The sequence below is a fragment of the Callorhinus ursinus genome, unplaced genomic scaffold (genome assembly GCF_003265705.2).
Source record: "Callorhinus ursinus isolate GAN/ISIS: 27379988/994484 unplaced genomic scaffold, GSC_fseal_2.0 scaffold17, whole genome shotgun sequence".
In the NCBI taxonomy this organism is placed as follows: Eukaryota; Metazoa; Chordata; class Mammalia; order Carnivora; family Otariidae; genus Callorhinus; species Callorhinus ursinus.
In genome coordinates, this window is record NW_027397079.1 from 3,305,834 (window position 1) to 3,326,612 (window position 20,779).

Sequence of the window (20,779 nt, forward strand, 5' to 3'; positions counted from 1 at the left end):
ACTAGTTTCCTGCCTGAAAATCACTTCTTAATTACAGAGCTTCATGATGTCAGCATGAGCTTTTGAAAGACGATTACAAGAAGAGAACAATTAGAACAAAGCTTCTCTTCTTAACAATGACATTGGAACAGTCGAGCTGGGCTTAGGAGGCAATAAGGCACCTGAGGCTTTAAGCACCTCTTGAGTGGACGCCTAACAGCTGATGAGGTCAGGTGAGGTCCTGGAGGGACCCTCTTTAGCCATGATGCAAATGGATGACAAACGGAGGGTTATTGATGTTTCCCTATAGGCTGGCTCTTTGCATCTGTTCCTAATGCTCACAGCTTAAGGTGCTTGGATGCTCCTGACTCTGAGAAGTGTCAGCGTGTGAGTCTACAGAGAGGTAAATGTAAGTGGAAAACCTGAGAACTTCACAAAGGAATGAGCAGGGAGATGTGTCTCTCTCCTGCCACATCTGGGCTGTGTAACCTGGACCAGGTGATCGCTCCTCACTGGACCACGCAGGGAGAGAGATTGGGTAATGTCTGGCATTAGTCCGATGCCCCTCTTTGCATGCCCTTGCTCTACAAATGCCCCCTCCCTGGCCCCAGACCCTGGAAGGGCTCCAGTTTTTTCAAAGAAGTACAGAAGATGCGGGAACTATACTAGAAGTTTAGGAACTATGGGGCACTTCCAGTTAGAGCTGGGATTTCATAGACCAAGTCAAGACCTGAATGTCCCCAGAATCCATTTCTCCTGCCTTTTGTTCCCGGCATCCATCTACAGTGTGGGTGATGGGCTGGGTCCTGCTCCCCAGAGCATTTTCCTGAGGCTCTGATACTTTGTATCATATAATGCACAAAACCCTTGCTTCTGGTCCCATCCCAAGCATATCCCTGAGTCCTGTGAACACAGCTTAGACTCGTCCACTAAAATTCTGTCTTATCCTGGTTTGGCTTCTATACCTGAGCCCTGCTTTGTGGTCTAGGGATAGTGGCTGAGTTTGCTTCCACTATCACATCAAAATCCTTCTAGCTTTGGATGTCATGACCACATTTAAAAATTGAGAATGACTATATTAAGTGTTGCTTTGGGGGCCCCACCAGCTTTAATAATTACAACTGTGTGCTTGGCATAATCCCAGAAACATCCACCAGCAGTATACTATTTAAACCTCAAAACATCCTCCAAAGATAGGTATCATCATATGTTTTACACATATAGAAGCTAAACCTCAAGTATCAAATCACATGCCCAAGATCCGCAACTAACAAATGTGAGGTCCAGGATTACAGATAGATCAAAGCCTCCCCTGAGGACACTCAGGAACACCTTCACAAATCAACTGGGTAAATAAGCTGGAAAAATTGTGTATCTCTAAAGATATATTAATAGATGTATACATCTCTACATGTATATATGGATAAGTATTTCATGTGTTCCTTGAGAAGAAGAGATGGAGCCTCATTTAAGAAGATTCTTCTTACCTTTAGAACATCCCCTTCCAAAAGCTGGAAGCTTCGAGCCCCGAGATGAATCCCCTTGCCGGCTTCCGTTTCTATTTTATAGATGCACTCGTGGTTATTATCATAATTTGATGGGAAATTTGGAGACAGCAACGTTCCTTCATTTCCTTTGACACTTGCCCCACATTCAGCTAAAATAAATAGGACATTAAAAAAAGAAAGAATTCAGAAGTGGAATTACTGATTTTAATACATAACAACTCTACAATCATGACAGCCCTCTTCTCTCTCAATGTATGTTTGTCATTAATATATTGTTTTTATAGATTTGTGACTTTTGTTTTTAACTGTTTACTAACTGGACAAAAAATAGCCTCCACTGGTCCATTCCCAAGATTTCTTGTTTCTTTTCATAGAATACTTCTTACTCCACAGAAGCAGCCTGCTATCCCACAGAGAGATCTAGCATAAAATCACACTGCCCGAGCCCACTGGCTGTGTTATAGGGCAGTCATACCCCTCCCTCCCCACGTCTCACTTCTACCTTGTAAAATGTCCCCACCAATTCCAGTGTGACGGCTCTGTTGTATGGAAGTAATTTCCTTACGTTCATATTTTGTGGCATCAACCTGAACACATGGAAAGGGGACCTAACAATACAGAAAACCATTCCTCAGCCCAGTCTTACGTCACAGCACTAAGCCTGTCTGCATTATGTCTCAGGACAAAAGAGCATTCAGTGGACGTACATGTTAGCTTCTCCTCCCCTTCTCCCGAGGAAAACAGAGGGTCATTCACTACTAGATCCAAATTTGCATAAAAGCAGCTTTAATCAAGGTAAAAAAAATAAATATAGCTCTCCATTTTCTGTCAACTCAAAGACAGTCACTTAACCTCCCTGCTCACCTTGAAAGTAAACAGTTTAGCTGAAAGACTCGAGCTTTAAAATCCAATCAGTCCAAAATTATCATCAAATAATAGAGATGTCGTGCATGTGTGTGCACGCGCGTGTGTGTGAGTGTGTGTGTGTGTGTGTGTGTGTGTGTGAGATAAGAGCGCTCCATGGGATTCGGCACCAAATAATTTATTGGCCACACTGTGTGCCAAGTGAGGTGATTTTTAAAAATTCAACAAAATGAGTGTGAAGAATAATGGTCAAGTTAATAATTACAACTGTGTGCTCGGCATAATCCGCGAAAAGGACATATGTAGTGGAGGTGAGGCGGCGAGAGCAGCTCACGGTGTTCATTTTGTGCGGTGTTCTGTAACTTGGGCAGACATCGTGTGTGTGCCCATTTTCATGATTGTGACTTTCTCTGACATCTCCATGCTCCTCTAACAGTTAGTACAATCAGCTACACCTCTGGCCATGATTCCCTAGTCTGCTTGCCAGAAGGAAATTGCTAGAGATCTAAGATCAGCTCCCACGGATTCATGCACTTGGACCTTATAAAGACCCCACACAGAAGGGCACAGAGAAAACACACAAAAACTTGGGCTCACCTGTCCCTTATCTCTCCTTAACTGAAGACATAAAGACAGGCTTTTCTGGGCAGCGGGGCAGAATGGGGACCCAATACAATGGAAATTGGGTTTCATAATATTTTTAAAAACTATAGACATATTTATATTATATATTTATATGTAATTATATATATTTTAATTATACTAATCTTTTAAAATATTTTTAAGAAGAGAAAAAAATATGGGGAGAAAAGTATGTGGTGTATCTCTCATGCTAGATGTGTGGGTGGGTGTTCAATCTCAGGACCATGCCTTGGTGGTCTTTGAACTGTAGGCAGTCCTGTTTTTTGTTTTCATTTTTTTTTTTTTTTAAGTAGGCTTCATGCCCAGCACAGAGCCCAACGCAGGGCTTGAACTCAGGACCCTGAGATCAAGACCTGAGCCCAGATCAAGAGTCAGACGCTTAACATGAGTCACCCAGGAGTCTCGCAGACATGTGGCTTTATATATTAAATTCAACAAGCATTTTAGGTCAATAATCCCCTTGGGAAATAGTAATAATACATGGGCCTTGTTGTATATTTTTTGCCTTTTTTTCTTTCTTAAAGGAATAAGATTTTTTATTAACAGAAGAGCCAAAATAAATGGAAAGAACATCAAAACAGCAAAGCAGAGTATCCCCCTTTAGTTGCTCTGTGGATGGAATAGTGGGGGTGGGGGGCTCAAACTTGTTCAACATATCAGACTTAAAAGGAATTAAAAAAAAGAAACTCAAGTGAATTCTGATAACTGGAATATAAAACCTAGTCACATAAATCAGGAGTTTTTATTTAAAATTGAATTTGATAGTGATCAATAAAATGAACCATTCAAAAATCAAATTTAAGTCCTTTTATCCATTACTTTATAAATTTGAAAAAAAAAGTCTTACAGTGGAAGATGGAAAAATACTGATATAGTGGTAAATAGATTATTTTTAGTCTAAGGAAAACATTTGAAGAAATATTTTTTATGGCTGTAACAACCGGTTGTGTGTATTTGGGTTTAGCATGCATTCGAATCTATCAAGTCCTTTAGCTGATGGTGTGCATTCCACGTCCTCTATAAATGCAGGCAGTCCTGAGTCAGATCTCCCCGGAGGGTGGCTGGAAGTGAAAGGGATAATGAGGGTCCTGGCCCCCGTTCTGGTCACCGTCCGGTCATCAGGAGAGGCCACGGTCTTCCTTCTTGACTGAATGAGGTCAGGAGGATGGAGTGGGGGTTGGAATGCAGATGGGGTAATTAACTGAACACAGTGGTAAGTCTTGAACCCAAAGTGTGCAATGAGAGCTTGGCCACTGTCAGGTAACTATGGAAATACGTATGGGAAGCCGTAGCTAGTCTTCAGGGGGCATTCCAGGAGGAAAGCGAAGCCGCAGAGAGTCGACTCGGCTGGGATTCACCCACCCCTGAAGGAAGTGCCTCTCCTTCCCAAAAGGCAGGACCTGCTCTATCTCTGTCTTCTATCTGGGGCTCCGCATTTGTGGACAGCGGGGCTGGAATGCCTTTCTTTGGTCCTCCTCACAGATTTGCCACACCGAGAACCGGACAGACTCGGTTAGGCATATCATTTTTCAAAGGTGACAATCTATCATGATAAGACTGATGTGTGAATTCTAATCATCGTAGTGTGTGTCATACATTTTTTTAAGTTCTTCACATACAGGGACTCATGCAATCTTCACGGTAACCTTGTCTAACAGGTTCATAAACCACATTTTACAGGTGAGGAAACTGAAACAGAATAGTTTGAAAATCAAGGGATTTCCCCAAGATCACACAACTGGTACAGATCAATTATTGATTTTATATAAACTCTCCATACTTAGGAATGGAATTGTGCCTTTTTCTTATCCTTACTAATGATGAAAACATTTCATGGTTAATTATTCATAATATCATTAATTATGAACAACAATGAAACTAAGATAGTACAGGTTTGCTATAGATGGGAGTATACCTTTAAGGACTTTTATTTGGAACAGATCATCAATTAAGTGAAGATGATACTTGTTTTCACATTAGCATTTAAGACATTAACCGCATACTTATTTCACATAATATAACAAAAAGAGAGGACTAGAAAGAAGACTTTGGCATTTGGATACATGAGAAGAATTAAAAAAAGCTATTAAATCTAAAGATGTAATTTTACATATCCTTTTTTTTTTTTTTTTTTGACAGAGAGAGAGACAGCGAGAGGGAACACAAGCAGGGGGAGTGGGAGAGGGAGAAGCAGGCTTCCCGCGGAGCAGGGAGCCTCATGTGGGGCTCGATCCCAGGACCCCGAGACCATGACCTGAGCCGAAGGCAGACGCTTAAGGACTGAGCCACCCAGGCGCCCTTTTTTTTTTTTTTAAGTAAGCTCCATCCCGGGTGCAGAGCCCAGTGCAGGGCTTGAACTCAGGACCCTGAGACCAAGACCTCAGCTGAGACCAAAACCTGAGCTGAGATCCAGAGTCGGATGTTTAACTGATTGAGCCACCCACACGCCCCTCTTACATTTTTACATCCCTTTTATTAGGAATTGGATGCTAGGATTTTGCTTTAAGGCAGATATATAAGTGGCGCTAATTAAGCGCACTATATAGAAATAATAGATGTGAGGAATTACTTGGCCATTTATAACTGGTAACCCTTTTAGGACAAGTGAGTTTCTGGCTTCAGCTGCAGAAAAGATGGCAGAGAAACAACCAACCACCTCACTCTTGCATTTCACTTCATCCTTACCCGTGCAAAATAAAATCTCCCCATGTCAGAGTAACTGTTTCTCATCTTGAATCACAAGGAAAATTTCTAAGTAAACATTCAACAATAATTCATTTATTTTAAATACATCAGTAACTAAATCTAAATCAAAATGCCAATACATTTACATGTGCATGGACAGACTTTCATTTTCCTAGAGTAGTTTGATATAGCGCCTAAAGACAGTCTTTCATGTGAATTTTTCTCTGAGGGTATGATATTGCTAGTAAAATACACAAACGTGGTATCTTAATTATTTTTTAAATCTATTTCAAGATAGTATTGTTTTATATATTTATATTCTGTGCACTGCTACTATTTCATATACACTTGTATTGCGTTATATCCTTCAAAGACTTCCATGCAGATTATCATGTCATTGCATTTTCCCCCTTCAAATCATGACTCTTACATCTTTCCTCAAATTTAAATAGTTACGTGTCAGGGCGCCTGGGTGGCTCAGTCGTTAAGCGTCTGCCTTCGGCTCAGGTCATGATCCCAGGGTCCTGGGATCGAGCCCCACATCGGGGTCCCTGCTCAGCGGGGAGCCTGCTTCTCCCTCTCCCTCTCCCCCTGCTTGTGTTCCCTCTCTCGCTGTGTCTCTCTCTGTCAAATAAATAAATAAAATCTTAAAAAAAAATAAAATAAAAAATAAATAGTTACGTGTGTTTGGGTTGACACTATTGCAGAGAACATGTGTGGTTGTTGCTGTTTTCTCTGACTGTATGTCAAGACGAGTGAGAAAATATGACATCTTAAAAGTGGAACATGATTCGCCATTTTATCTTGAGAACCTTCGTTCACTACTCAACTTAGTGCTGTAGCAGCTTGGCAGACCAAAGGTCTGGTGAGAGATGCGGGCAGGTGACGGAGCGCCAGGACACACAGTCTGGGTGTGAGACAGGCTATTTATGGGGTTCATCGACATGACTGAGGTAGGGGGTCATTGGAGAGAACTGTAGGAAATCTGGCTGCACACAGACTTGACCAGACCTGGGGTAACGTGTGGGCTTCACTGAACCATGGTGAGAGGTCCCTAAAAGTTTGGAGCACTGTGGGTGTCCTGACAAAGGGTGTTTGGGGAAGAGGAAATGGCCTAAGAGAAAGCAGTGGATCTTAAAGGCTCTAAGAAAAAACAGAAAGGGTGCAATCGTGGGAAGGTGGACTTGTAAAGCAAATTCTAGAATTCCTAGTCCAGACCAACACCCTGGAAAATCAAAGTAAGTAATGGAAGAGCAAATAAAATGTCATGGCTTTCTGTCCGCTAAGCCCTGGCACGCTATCCCATAGGAAATAATTTAAGAAAATAAAACACTAACAAACAGTAAAAAGTGAACGCTCAGAAAATTACAAAATTTAAGTCATCAGAATTTCAAAAATTCTTGAACTTGATTGAAAATATCTATTGTTAATCTCCATTACCAGAGCAATTAAATGTATCAATTTTAAGTTCTTTCAATAATCCATTTAAAATTACTTTAAGATGAATGGATATAATTTTCCTTAAGATGAATCATTCATTCTTTTTATAAAGAACCTACTGAAAATGTAATTAAAATCGACTGTCATTTACAGTTTCGTAATGGAAATGAACTATTTAAAATTAAATTAACATAATAGAAAGGAGCCAATTGATTTCCCATATATTCTTCTGTGAAAAGGATCTACCTGTGAAGCCAAACTTACTCAGCTCGGGCTACCATAACCAAAAACCCTAAACCGGGGGCTTGAACGACAGGCATGTACTCCTCACTGCTCTGGAAAGCCAGCACTCACAGCACAGACTGTGCGCTCTGTGTACACAGAAGAAGCTGGATTCAAGTTCCTTTGCTCAAGAACCCTGAGTAATATGAGGATGCACAGGGTCTCTCATGCCACAGGGACCTTTCTTAACAAAGTGGCTGGGTGTGAGGTGTCTAGTGGTGGTTATGCAAGTTTTGTGGAAATTGCAGTGGGGCCTTTGAGGACATTCTGAAATTGTAAATAGATTATTTTACATTAATTAACATATGCATAAATGCTTTGAGAGCATTATTTGAAGAGCACAGACATTGAAAGTAGCTTGACTATGAAAGGGAGACAGAAAACCTACTTCCTTTCTGCTTTAAACCAAGAATATTTTGGTTCCTAAAATAAAATCAGTAAATGCTATCAGTATATACACATATATGCATATGTATATGACTATGAAGTCTTATTGTTTATATAGAGTCTGTAAACATATGAACTATTTTATATGTGTGTATATACCTACACATATATATGGCCTATATTATTTAAAATGTGCAATCTTATTTTTACTCACAAAGAATATATAAGAATTGTATAAAATGCTAATCCTAGTTTTAATTGATTTGTTATCCTATGAACCTTTATTTCCTTAATTTAATGCCATTATTGAGTTAACTCTGAAGATTCAACAGAGATCAGTTTCAGTTTTTAATTTTGTTTCAAAGTTTCAAACTAAGAATTAAAGAAATAAATGGAAACAATAGACTGGTTGGCATAGGAAAATAATGTTTAGATAGACTTGGTCAAAAGATTGAAAGTTAAGTTTAGTTTTCCAAAATACAGACAAGCTATTTTGTTCTACTATGCCTCTCTGAAATATTTGCAGCCCATTATATAGTTGAGTCTAATACTGTTGAGTTTTTTTTCCCCATTTTATTCCATCCAAGGACACTATACTTTGTCTGACAAACAGAAATAATGCAGATATTCAACAGGATAACTCTTGCTTTCATTGATTTTTTTAAATTCTCTCAGCAGATATTATTTGGTAATTAATCTGATGTAGAAATAGAGGCTTATCATAATCTGCCTGAGAAAATTCTGTGTTCAAAAAGGTGTGTTCATAGATGCAATATTAGATTAGGGAATTCTAGTGGATACTCATTTGAATTATGTCTGCTCTCCTCTGCCCGTTTGTTTTCCAAGAAGGTGTTACAAAATATCACAAATAGCATAAAATATGTACTTTTCCTCATTATTCAACACCCATGCAGATGGGCCCCTAAATATCCTAAGACAACCAGAACTGTCCTGGTTAATGATTGGTCAGGAACAGGCATGTGACTCTATTTGGGCCAATGAGAGGTAATCCAGGTATTACACAGAAGCCAACCCCTGGGAAAACTGATTCAATGGGCAGCATGATGTTGGCATTAAAGCACTATATGCTGATATGAAAGCCTGGTCTGATTTGGACGCACCCTGGGGAGAGCAGGGAGCTGCCCAGTGCTTCCCCAGGGGCATGTGGAGCCTGAGGATAAAGCCAGTCCCCAGGCTGAGAGATAACAGAGATAACAGGCCTCAGTTACAAAGTCAAGTCCTTGATCAAACCTCACCTGAAGTTGTCCCAATTTATGACTATTAGGCATATCACCAGTACACCTTCATTTTTACTTAAACCAGATGGACACTTTTATTTAACTTGTAAAAAAAAAAGACATATATTGAATGATACAGATATAATGTAATGCAAAAGGTGGCACAAGAAAGGGCTTGCACATTTTGTTTTGCATCATGGAGTGCAGCATAATATTATTTCCAATACCTTAAATAAATAAATAGGTGCAAATAGCCCTAAAATGAATAAATGCAAACAAAAAGATCGTTTCTCTTTAATTTTTGAGTGAACTGATGAAGAGAAAAATAGTTCTTAATTTAGATGTTCACTATAAATTCTATTGCAGATGAGATGCTTATTAAGGAAAAACAAAATTCAGTTGACCTTCTTCCAGTGCCCCTTGTGATCTCTGGAATGGATTTGCAACTTTTGGCTATGGATCAATCAGTCTTATTTCTGTGATTTTAAAAGAAGAAACACAGACACAGAATCAAAGTGTTGAGATCAAGAGAGAAGTTTGGAGGGAAGTAATCTTCGGTGTTGACAAGCTTCTTTTGAATAAGGCACAGAGCTGGATTTTGGGGATCAAGTAGCCCCCTGTAAAGAAAGGTCATCCTAATGGGAGACAAGCAAGGAGGAATTTTAATGGAGTCGAGCTGTGATTAGGGAGGTTCCCCCTTCAGCCAGTAGGTGACAAGGGAGAGACAGCTCAGGAGTAAGATGAGTTCAGAAAAATGAGAAAGAGTAAGCCTGACAGGAAAGCGGGATGTGCATTGGTGGGTGAGGGAGCCCTGCAGACAGTGACATGGAGGGAAAGAGAACCATGGTGACCATGAGCCTGCACAGGCTTCCCATGCCCACGCTTCAGAATGGAAGTGAGTTGTGCAGGGAACTGGGGAGCCTGCCCTATGAGTAATGAGCCTTGTGCTGCCACCACAGAGTCTCAGTGGTGCTTGCTCTGAATATTATGGGGGGCTAACTTATGTTCTCCTAAGGGGGGACGCTGATGGGGCTTGGATTTGGATGGATCCCTCAGGCACTCGATCCTGGAGCCTGGGAGAGCATTTCCAGGGCTGGGGCGGACGGAATGGGCAGGAGAGCCTGATTCAAGAACCAGGTGGGACACAGAATCTTCAAAACCAGCAACTAATCAATCAGACATGGAGGCTGAGAGGAAAGAAGAAATATGAACCGGTCCCAGACAACCCACGGGACAGCTAGGGGATTGCTGCCATGAGTAACATGCTTATTTCAAGGAACTTTGTAGCCAGATGTGCTGGAAGGAAATCCAGGAAATGCCAGGAAAAATACAAGAGGTTAATACGGGAAGGGCACAGCCAGGCCCCCATGTGTGGTCCCAAGGCAGGACAGTGGGGAGAAGCCTGCTTTCAGGCACCCTGAGTTTTGATCTGGAACTCCCTGAAGGTGGGCAAAGGTCCTAGGCCCTTTGTCTCTTAGTGTCCTTCTCTGTACAATGGAAGTCACAGCAACAGTCCTTGCCCCATTGATTTCTGGGAATTAAATGAGTCAATATGTGTAAAGAGCTCAGAGCAGTGTGGCATCCAGAATTAGGGCTCAATGGATATTAACTGTTTATTCTTATTTTATATTTTGGGCAACAATGTAAAAACTCCAATAACAAGAGTAATAGTGTAAAGATAATGAATCTATATAAAACAGACTAACAGGGAACAGAATGTGATAATCAATAGACTAATTAATGTTACATGTGTGGAACAAAGCTTTGATTTCACTGGGACAGGAGTTTCATCCAGATCTTAAACCATCTTGTTCAGTAACTGTCATTTTGGGGAACGTGGATTCTTGGCAACTCTAGGAATTCCTAGGATCATGTATAAAATACTGTATCTCTTTTTCTTGAGACAGTGTTCAAAAATGACATCTGAATCTCAAATAAAAATCATAACCCCCCAAAAGTGAGAACCACTATTTTGGGAGAAAGCAAGATGATAGACATTGACAGACATGTGCCCTGGTGAGAAAGATGATTTGATTCATGTTTACTTGTGTAATTTTTTTTTAAATGAAGTCCTGACTCTGGGACTATCATTAAAACACAGAAAGATGGTATTACCATTTGAATTAATAATATCCCTAAACCATGCTGATAACTGAAGAGATTCTTTGTCATGGGAAAAAAAAAAAAGGGTTTCACTAAGTAAACAATTCGTTAGTTGTATGGGTTATGAAATTTTAATTGCACAACTTTGCCACCTGCCTCTATTGTATCAGCTGGTAGGACTACAATGGGAGGCATCACAGACTCCCCATGACTCTGAGGGTTTACAGCTAAAGCGGGCTACAAATCATCTCCAGATGACATTAGGCGGCTTTCTGTAACTTGAAAGAACAGACTGTCAGCCCTTCTCATGCAGCAACATGGCCACGTGGCAGGTGCTATACATTATCTCTGGGGTGATAAGCAGACCCTACAGGTGCAGGTGGAATCCCATATTTAGCTATGCCTGCCCACACAACACGGCTGTGCTCTGTACCTTATGGTAGCTCATTCCCAAATTAGCAGTAGATGAAAGCCCACTGAGCGGGCATCCTAAACCCACTGTGTTAGCGCAGTGCCTTGTTTCACAGTACCTACTAAAGATTCCTGTTTCTGGAACAACCTCTTGAATTCTTCAAGAACTCACTGAGAGCTAACTCAGCCTTGAAATTTCTACAAGGCCTGCTTTGCAGGAATGTGCCACAATCATCCAATCAGAGAGTCGAATGGAAAAGTAACAACAAAACTAGTATTTTCAGTTGTCACCATTATCATACCAGGAGATACTCACTGCTTTTAAGCAATAGAATTGTCAACAGTTGTGTTAGTACAGCCTGGCTTCCAGCTTTTATCTTTCCTTTTGTTCCAGATTATTTTTGGTTATGTGTATATTTTTCCTTCATAAATATGCTTGGCACATGCTTTAGATTCACCCTCCTTCAGGTGTAAGATTGGAGCGCTGAAAGGGGCTGACTTTATACACAAGGTAAACACAGCCCAGAAGCAGGGTGCCCGCCGCTGTCCACCACCCGGATCCCCTGCCCTCCTTCCTTGCCAAACTCGGCCCTGTGTCCTGACTGCACCATGCCCAGTCCCCACTGGATGAATGAAATGAAAGCGTGTGACCACCTACCCACACACCTTGGCAGAGGTGCACTCCACACACGACGGCCCCCACCCAGGCACGTAAGCTTGCTTGCACCTTCTAAGCGATACCCTGGGAAGCAGGAAAAAGTCAGAGAGTCCCCGACTCCGAAGTGAAAACCAATTCTTCGGCTGAAGGCAGGGACGCCGGGATCATCACAAGGCTCCAAGTCATATTCTGAGACATGAAGAGACAGAGTACATTCGTGGGAATTTGGGTAAATACTCAAAAAGTATTTAGCAAGAATAAAAAACAGCTGTTATTTAAAAAACCATATATATATATATATATTTCAAATTCCTCCGTAACTGTTATGTAGATTGTTTTTCTTTGTACTATAAGGTGTCTCATGATGAATGGCATGAATTATATATATATTTTTTTTTCATAGAGGTGTAACATTAAAATAAGATGACCCATTTCATGGCTGTGACTTTAACAGTATGGAATTATTTTACTGCTAAAGGTAAGGTAAAGGGCACTGGGAGAATCAAGTGTATACAATCAGGCATCAGTAACTGATCCTCGGCATAGATCAGGACCCTGAGCAGCTGTGAGTGACCAGGTGGGACTCTGGAGCTCCTTCCCACACTGTCCCATTAGCATCTACGGAGATACTACTTGGACATACATCCGGAGGGAAACACTGCTCTAATAAAACCTTCTAAAGAAGACAGAAGTAAAGCAGACCAGCGGGAGAAAAAACGGATATAAAAGCATACTGATTTTATGCAAACATCTGAAATGTCCCCAGAAGGGAAAACGCTTCATTTGCATAGTAAAGTTGCTACTTATTTGGATACTTAAACAATAAACTCCATTGTATTAGTGCTACTGTCAATTGTTGGCAGCTAAGTTTCAAAGGCAAAATCCTTGCAAATGAAATTCCTCTTAGCACATCTAAAGAACAAGTTTACTTTAGCATTGGCTTGCTATCCGAGGTGTGTCTTTTTTCTTTCTAAAGACTGAGCTTTTGTGTGTGACACAGTATAAATAAGGTGATTCTTCTGCAAGCTTTACAAATCATTTTCCATTGGGTGTGTGCAAATAAATTATTCCACATGCTCAAAAACTGTTACCACATTACTTTTTAACATTTAAAAAAAAAATTTTTAAGTAGACTCCATGCCCAGCGTGAACCCCTACATGGGCCTTGAACTCAGAACCCTGAGTTGAGATCAAGAGTTGGATGCTTAACCGACTGAGCCACCCAGATGCCCCAATGTTTTAAAATATTTTAAAACTGTTCCAAGGACCTGCAAAGACCCAGAGAAATGTGCTTTGTCTTGCCCGTTTTTGTTTGCTTGCTTGTTTGTTTCTTTAGGGAGTTTGTGGAAGAAATCAGTTCTAGTTCTGACCTTTGGTAATCCAAAGACTTACTGTCAGTTCTGTGCTGGGAGTGACAGATTTAAGAAACAGATGGTGGGAACCACACAGACTCCTGAGAAATATCTAGGGAAGAGACTCACAGACTTGCATCACAGCCACTTCCTTTCTTTTTAACTTTTAAGTGTTCTATTTAACTTCAGTTTGGATCTTGATGAAAGTGAGAGCAGAGGGAGCGACATTCTCACAGTGGCCCTAATTGAGACCCACCAGGAAAGAATACATAGAGGAATTAGGCATTAGTGTTAGGAAGATTTAAGTCTTTGTTACATAGAGTGGGCAATTTCATGATTACCCCTGATTACGGCAAATTTCCAAGAAATCAAGGTGTCTGAGCTCGTCCCAAGAGCTCCACTAATGCAGTGAAATGCCAAGAAAAATCAACAAAGTCAGATAAAGATAAAAAGTAATTGGTCGTAATTATAGGGAGTATAAAATAGTTCAGAGCATCTTAAAATCCCTAAGAAGTCTTTTTCTTTAAGACAGAAGTTCAATGCCTCTGTTGCTAATGATCATGCGATATTGAGTGACTATTAACTTCCTACCATGTAGAAGTCACGGGAATACACCTGCTGCTGACAGAAAGGGGGAAGGCACAGAAACTCTGCCTCAGCGTTTCAGCGTTACAACAGGAGATAAGATAAATACTCATACTGTGACGAAGAATCTTGTAAGTGGCACTGGAGGCTATTAAGGAATGGATGGGAGCTTCGAAGTAGAAGAAATCACTGGTGATTAGGGGACTCAGGAACTATGTTATAAAAACAGCATTAGCTCTGGGCTATGAGGACTGAAGCAAAAAACACTCTCCTTTTCAAAGCATCAAACACAGAAATGCAAATTTATGTAACTGTTTACATCCATCAGCATCTTAGAGCAGGAGTCCCCTTTCTGATGGCCAGGGCTCTATCTGTGTTCATGCAGGGACCTGACCATCATCTGGTCACTGAACACAGTTTATGTGATTAAATTTATCTCACACATGGTTGACCAGTTTTTAAGTGTGTGTAATTTCTCCTTATCTATAAAAACACAGTGATACCATTCACAGCACCACTCATATCAAGCAATCTAACCTGGACAGACAATGTATGAAACAACAGACACCCTGCATAAATATTATGTATGTATCATAATTTAAAATGTTACATGATTTTGGAGGATGGCTTTGTCTCTGCATGATTGCATTAAAGGAAATGAAAAGCTCATCCCAGCTGTGTGTGTTCACCCTTCTTTTGCTTTTTTCACTCTAGGGGTGGTTCTCAAGACAAGTATTGGCATCCACTGGAGGGCAGGAACCAAAATAATCAGATGGCAGCTTCCCCTGAGACTCTCCCAATAAGGATATTGGCTCAGAAATTTTGATCGAATTGGTGAGGAGAAGTGAGTGAGAAGGGCTTTTCAGGAGAATTTAGTGATGTTAACAATCTTTCAGGGATGAGAATTTGTGAGCGTCATTTCGTGGATGCCGGGTAGATGTCTTCTCGTACTTCTTCCGGGTTGGCTCAGCCTCTTCTGCCCACCAGCTAATGCTTATCATTGCTCGGACACTTACCTGTAATCATGCATGTGCAAACACACATATGCACACGCATACGCTCACACGAAAGGTACTATTATTGCCCGAGAAGAGAAACCACAGAAGAGAACAACTTACCTGAAAACGTGATGTTGAAGCCCTCGTAGGAAATGGAAAAGTCTGATATGAACCGAAGCTGGGCGGTGAAGTTTCCAAACAAACCTGCCTTAATAGTGTGAGGCAGGACAGACCCCGTGAGTCTGGCCACGGGCTCTGTGAAACTCCCATCCTCTGTGATCAGTAAATAGTCGTGGGAACTCTCGAGGTGGAAGGTGTGGAAGATCATCTGAACACCTGAGAGGCACAGAGAGAGTGAGAGGGGGACAGAGAGTGAGGGGGGGGGAGGGAGGGGAAGAGAGGGAGAGGAAGGGAGAGCTATCAGTAAACAGCTGAGGAAAAATATTTTCTTCTAGGCTTAGAGACACCAAACTCTTGAATCAAAATGTAACCTTAATATGCAAAGTTTCAATATGCAAGTTAATATGCAAGTTTCAATATGCAAACAATATGCAAGTTTCAAAGGAAAATACAGAGAATGGATAGAGTGTATTTAGAAATGCAAGAAGGGGATAAATAGTCAAAATAAATGTGTAAGGACATATAAGTACAGGTGTAGATTGCACATAGGGTTATAGGTATGGACAAGAACACAGACTCTGAGTCAGACACAGACATGCAAGTACAACATGGTGGCATGTTCACCGTAGACCGCACCTAGGAATGGTCACTAGGAAAGCATTTATCCCAGAGGAATAAAGGACCAGATAATTTTCCCATTTATATTTACAACTATCCTTTATAAAATCTTAGGTTGGACATCTAGCATATAAACTTATATAACTGAAGGAAGAATTCTTTGAAATCACAGTTTTATGTTCCTCTTATGCATATGTTCTCATATTAACCATACCGACAACGTATTAATGGATTCCTATGGTAGAAATAATAAAATTAACTACAAATAGCTCCTTTTAAATAAAAATACTAATTTTTATGATGACAAATTCTTGGTCACTCACAATTTGTTCCTTCTTTATTCTTAATTTCCTTCAAGGAAATCCTTTTTCTTTCTTTCTTTCTTTTTTTTAAGAGAGAAAGAGCATGCATGGAGGGATGGTGGGGAGGAGCAGAGGCAAAGGGAGAGAGAGAATCTTAAGCTGAGCACGGAGCCTGACGTGGGGCTCCATCTCACGACCCTGAGATCATGACCTGAGCCAGGATCAAGAGTGGGATGCTTAAACACCTGGGCCACCCAGCCACCCCAAGGAAATTCTTAACATGCATTCATGATACATGTTAGCATAGTGTAATATAGGGTACATAATCAAATATGTCAATTTAATATCAAATTGAGTTCAAATCTAAGTGTAAAGACAATGTCTCCATGACATGTGATTAGAATTTCATTCTATTTCCTTAAAAATGACAAACTCAGTCCTACAGAAAAGACCCAGGGCACAGTCCTATATCCAGGATTTATGAACTACATTTCTTGCACAAATTACCAATTTTCATGGCCTTTACGATACTTACCTATAAAATGAAGATAGTGAAATCAGCTCCATAAATCATCACTGGATTATGAAGATAAATGATTTATTATGTCTAATAATACTGAGTAAATTTAGAACCCAAGGAAAGTAGAAAAATCATCTCAGGGGGTGCCTGGGTGGCTCAGTCAGTTGGGTGTCTGCTTTCGGCTCAAGTCATGATCTTGGAGTGCTGGGATCAAGCCCCGCGTAGGGCTCCCTGCTCGGCGGGGAGTCTGCCTGGGATTCTCTCTCCCTCTGCTCCTGCACCTGCTCATGCTCTCTCTCTCAAATAAATAAATAAAATGTTTTTAAAAAAATGTTATCCTAGGGGTGCCTGGGTGGCTCAGTCATTAAGCGTCTGCCTTTGGCTCGGGTCATGATCCCGGGGTCCTGGGATCGAGTCCCACATTGGGCTCCTTGCTCAGCGGGAAGCCTGCTTCTCCCTCTCCCACTCCCCCTGCTTGTGTTCCCTCTCTCGCTGTCTCTCTCTGTCAAATAAATAAATAAATAAATTCTTTAAAAAAAAAATTATCCTAGATTTATCATCATGGAAATGAAAAGTTTAGATAATTTCTCATTTCCTTTGATTTAATTGCTTTTGTGTTTTATCTAATGTATACCTCTTTTCCTTACCATCATGCCTGCTTTTCAAGCATACCTTCAAGCATACCTACTTGCATAAATCCAAGTTACCTGATTGAAAATAAAACAAGGAATCTACCTTTATGGTAACATCAATCATTTTAGACCATTTTTCTTCTAAAATAATACAAAACATCAAAATTAACAGTTAAAATATATGTGAAGAAATTATTAACTCATTACACACACACACACTTTTTTGTTTGTTCTCATGTTTGTACATTATTTATTATTCTGTACATATAAAATCTGTGTAATAGACTTACCCTTTCCATGAGACACTTCAATGGTCCATGTACAGTTTAAAGAGTTTGGGTAAAAATCTGGAAACCCAGGAGAAAGGACTGTTCCACTCTTTCCACGGATGTAACCTCCACAGAGGGCTTAAAACGATAAGGAAAATGATTGTTGTAGTATTAAAGTTTCACAGTGATTGCTAGAATAAAGTACTTTTAAAGTAACATTTACTTTGCACAAGGACTAAAGGAATATCAAATATCAACTCTAAGAAAAATAAAACAAAACCGAAACTTTGTTTTACTCACAATTATAATATGCCATAGAAAGGTTTTCTAAACTACAAAACCTAGCGAAATAACACAGCATAAGGCCATAATAATGCAAAATAAGCTGGAGTGGAATTTTGTGTGGCGACTTGACTGGGCCATGGGATTCCCAGCCATTTCTGTGAAGATGTGTCTGGATGAGATTAACATTTGCATGGGTGGCCTGAGCAAAGAAGACTGCCCTCCCTAATGTGGGTGGGCCATGACCAATCAGTTGAAGGCTTGAACTGAATAAAAAGGCTGAACCTTCCACTTTGAACTGGGGTGTCAGTTTTGTCCCTCCCTTTGGGCTTGAGCTGAAATGCTGACTCTTTCTGAGTCAGGAGCCTGCCAGGCTTCAGACTCGAATTTACACCATCGGCTCTCTTGTGTTTCCAGCTTGTCCACTGGAGGTCTTAGGACTTGACAGCCTCATAACCAGGCAAGCCAGTTCCTTACAATAAATCTCTCTCCCTTCCTCCCTTCCTCTCTCTCACTCTCTCTCCACACACACACATGTGTGCACACACACATGTGTGCACACACATGCACACACATCCTACTGGTTCTGTTTCTCAGGACAACACTGACTTATACAACCAGAGCTTCAGAAATGGTGCTGGTTTGCATTTTCTAGAGCTGCTGCTCTTAGCCGCTCTTCAGTTGATTTCAATCCTCATCAACAAAATCTGGCCTGTTCAAAATGTCCTGGAAATCCATTTTTGAAGGAAGAAAAAAAGCTATATATAATCATTTGAATGGGGAAGTAGAGACATTTAGAGAATCAGTGTAATAAGGAAGATTCAGTTCTCTGTCACCATGTCCCCTCTATGCACACATGTATTCACGCTTCCTTTTTGGAACTAGATAAGATTATCATTAAATGACTGATACCTGAAATATTTTTTCTTATTAATATGAACATCTTGAACCGTGTCTCCTCAAAACTAGTTACATAAGTAATATTTGCAGAAGAATTAGCTAATTTGTTGAAAGATGTGATACTTCCCATCATGCTCACTCATTGTAGGTTTTAAGGGAGCAGAATTTGTCTTTGAATATGCAAACCACATGGGGAGAGTTATATAAAAATCAGCAAAACAGAAACTTTTTGAGTTCTGGAATATTTTAACAATGTAAGATTTTCACATCTCAAAATTACATTGACTCTACATTTCATTATGAAGGAGGTAAAATTAATATAGCATTTGGAATTAATTCATTCAACAAATAGACACTGCCCTTGGCACTGGAAATGATTAACAAAATAGACAAAAATCGTTGCCCTCATGGAGTCAAAAATCCAGTTGAAGAAGAGAGACTGTGCCCGTATTAATGTAAAGAGCTGACTATACATGATGTTGGAAGATGATAAGCACCAGGGAAATAAAGGAAGAAGGAAAGAAGAATAGAATATTCTCCGAGTAGTGTGGGGTGGGGGCAATCTAGGGCAGGTGGTCGGGGAAGCGTACTTGGAATGTGGCCTATGAAGAAGCACTTGAGACAAATGAAGGAGCCACTGGAGACCTGGAAAGAACTTGCAGGGAGAGAAACGCCCAAGGACAGAGGCCTGAGTGGGCCTGTGCGTGGGACAGGTCGCAGGACAGAGGAGAGGGAGGGAGCATGAGCAGTGGGGTTAAACACTTCCTGGACAGTAAGGGCCTTGTCACTTGTGTGAGTGAGAGGTAGGGGCCGTGGAGGCTCCTGTGTGGGCAGGGCAGGTGCTCACGGGGCGGCCGCCTGGTCGCTGGTGCCCTGTGAGAATCGGGGAGGATGGCAGAGGGTAGGGCAGGTAGGACCCTTGCCCGGGGTGTGGCAGCAGACGTGGTGGGAAGTGGTCAGAATCTCTCCATCGTGTGAAGGCAGAGCCACGGCTGTGTTTTCGTGACTGGGATGTGGGCATCGTGACATGACTGTGAGGTCTTAAGCCTGAGTGTGAAGGAACTGAAGGGGAAGGGGGACTTTGGGCGAAGTGGGTTTTGGGTGTAAACTAGTTCAGTTTCAGATCCATGAAGCTGGATGCCTCCTACATACCCGTGGCAAGTGGACATACAAGTCTGACCAAGGGACAGAAGAAGAGCACACGCAGAAGTGACCATCGATGTGGGGCTTGTGGGTGTGGCTGAGGGAGCGGAAGCCCGGGCCCTTCCAGTGGCAAGCAGCTCAGGGAGGTGAGTAGCTCCAACAGAGGGAAGGGGAAAGGAGTGGCCATGGAGTGGGTCGAGGACCAGGAGACTGCGCAGCCCTCAATACAGAAGCAACATGTCCATAACCTTTCATCTGTGCGTGACTGGGTCCTTGTAAGTCAGGACATCAGCTTCTCAAATATTTATCAAGGATTTAACCATAATCAATGAAAACCATTTGATGTAAAGTTGAGATATCATATATACAGTTATTTGTAGTAATCTTTACCTTAAAATCTGCACGTGCTGTAGAAAACTGGTAAAAATGCATTTCTAGCCAGCTACATTTAAAAACTATAAAATTTATCAATCTCTGCTTCATCCTCTGTCCTCATGCCATCAAAATAAAACTGATGATTATATACTGGGGAGAAGCGTGGAGGAAAGGCATCTGACCACTGATGTCTTCCTTCAATTCAACGCACAACCCAGAAATCACGAACTAACACAATCAAGCTGCCATTTAGGAGCAAAGTAAGAAAGCAAGTCCACTGCTCATTTTGAGTCGTATACGTGCAAATGCAACATAGTCTAATTCACTCATTATGAAGATTTTTAAATGAAAATCTTCTCATCCACACTCTGTTTTTACTGTCCACGTTGGTCTCTGACCATATTCACACACAGACACACCTGCATTCCCCCCAGGAGAGCGACAGACAGCGCTGCATATAATCTGAATGACAATCGTCCGTTTCTT

At 41.0% G+C, this 20,779-nt stretch overlaps 1 protein-coding gene across 2 annotated transcripts in view; it reads right to left on the reverse strand.

Annotated features, from left to right (window-relative positions):
- CSMD1 (CUB and Sushi multiple domains 1) overlaps positions 1–20,779 on the reverse strand; it is a 2,052,675-nt gene that overhangs the window by 353,129 nt on the left and 1,678,767 nt on the right. For both annotated transcript variants that reach the window (XM_073902260.1, XM_073902259.1), the window contains 4 exons: positions 17,615–17,731; positions 15,253–15,468; positions 12,198–12,386; positions 1,467–1,636 (listed from right to left, as the gene is read on the reverse strand). In XM_073902260.1, coding sequence (XP_073758361.1) covers positions 1,467–1,636; positions 12,198–12,386; positions 15,253–15,468; positions 17,615–17,731 — 692 coding nt within the window. The remainder of the gene's footprint in view (positions 1–1,466; positions 1,637–12,197; positions 12,387–15,252; positions 15,469–17,614; positions 17,732–20,779) is intronic.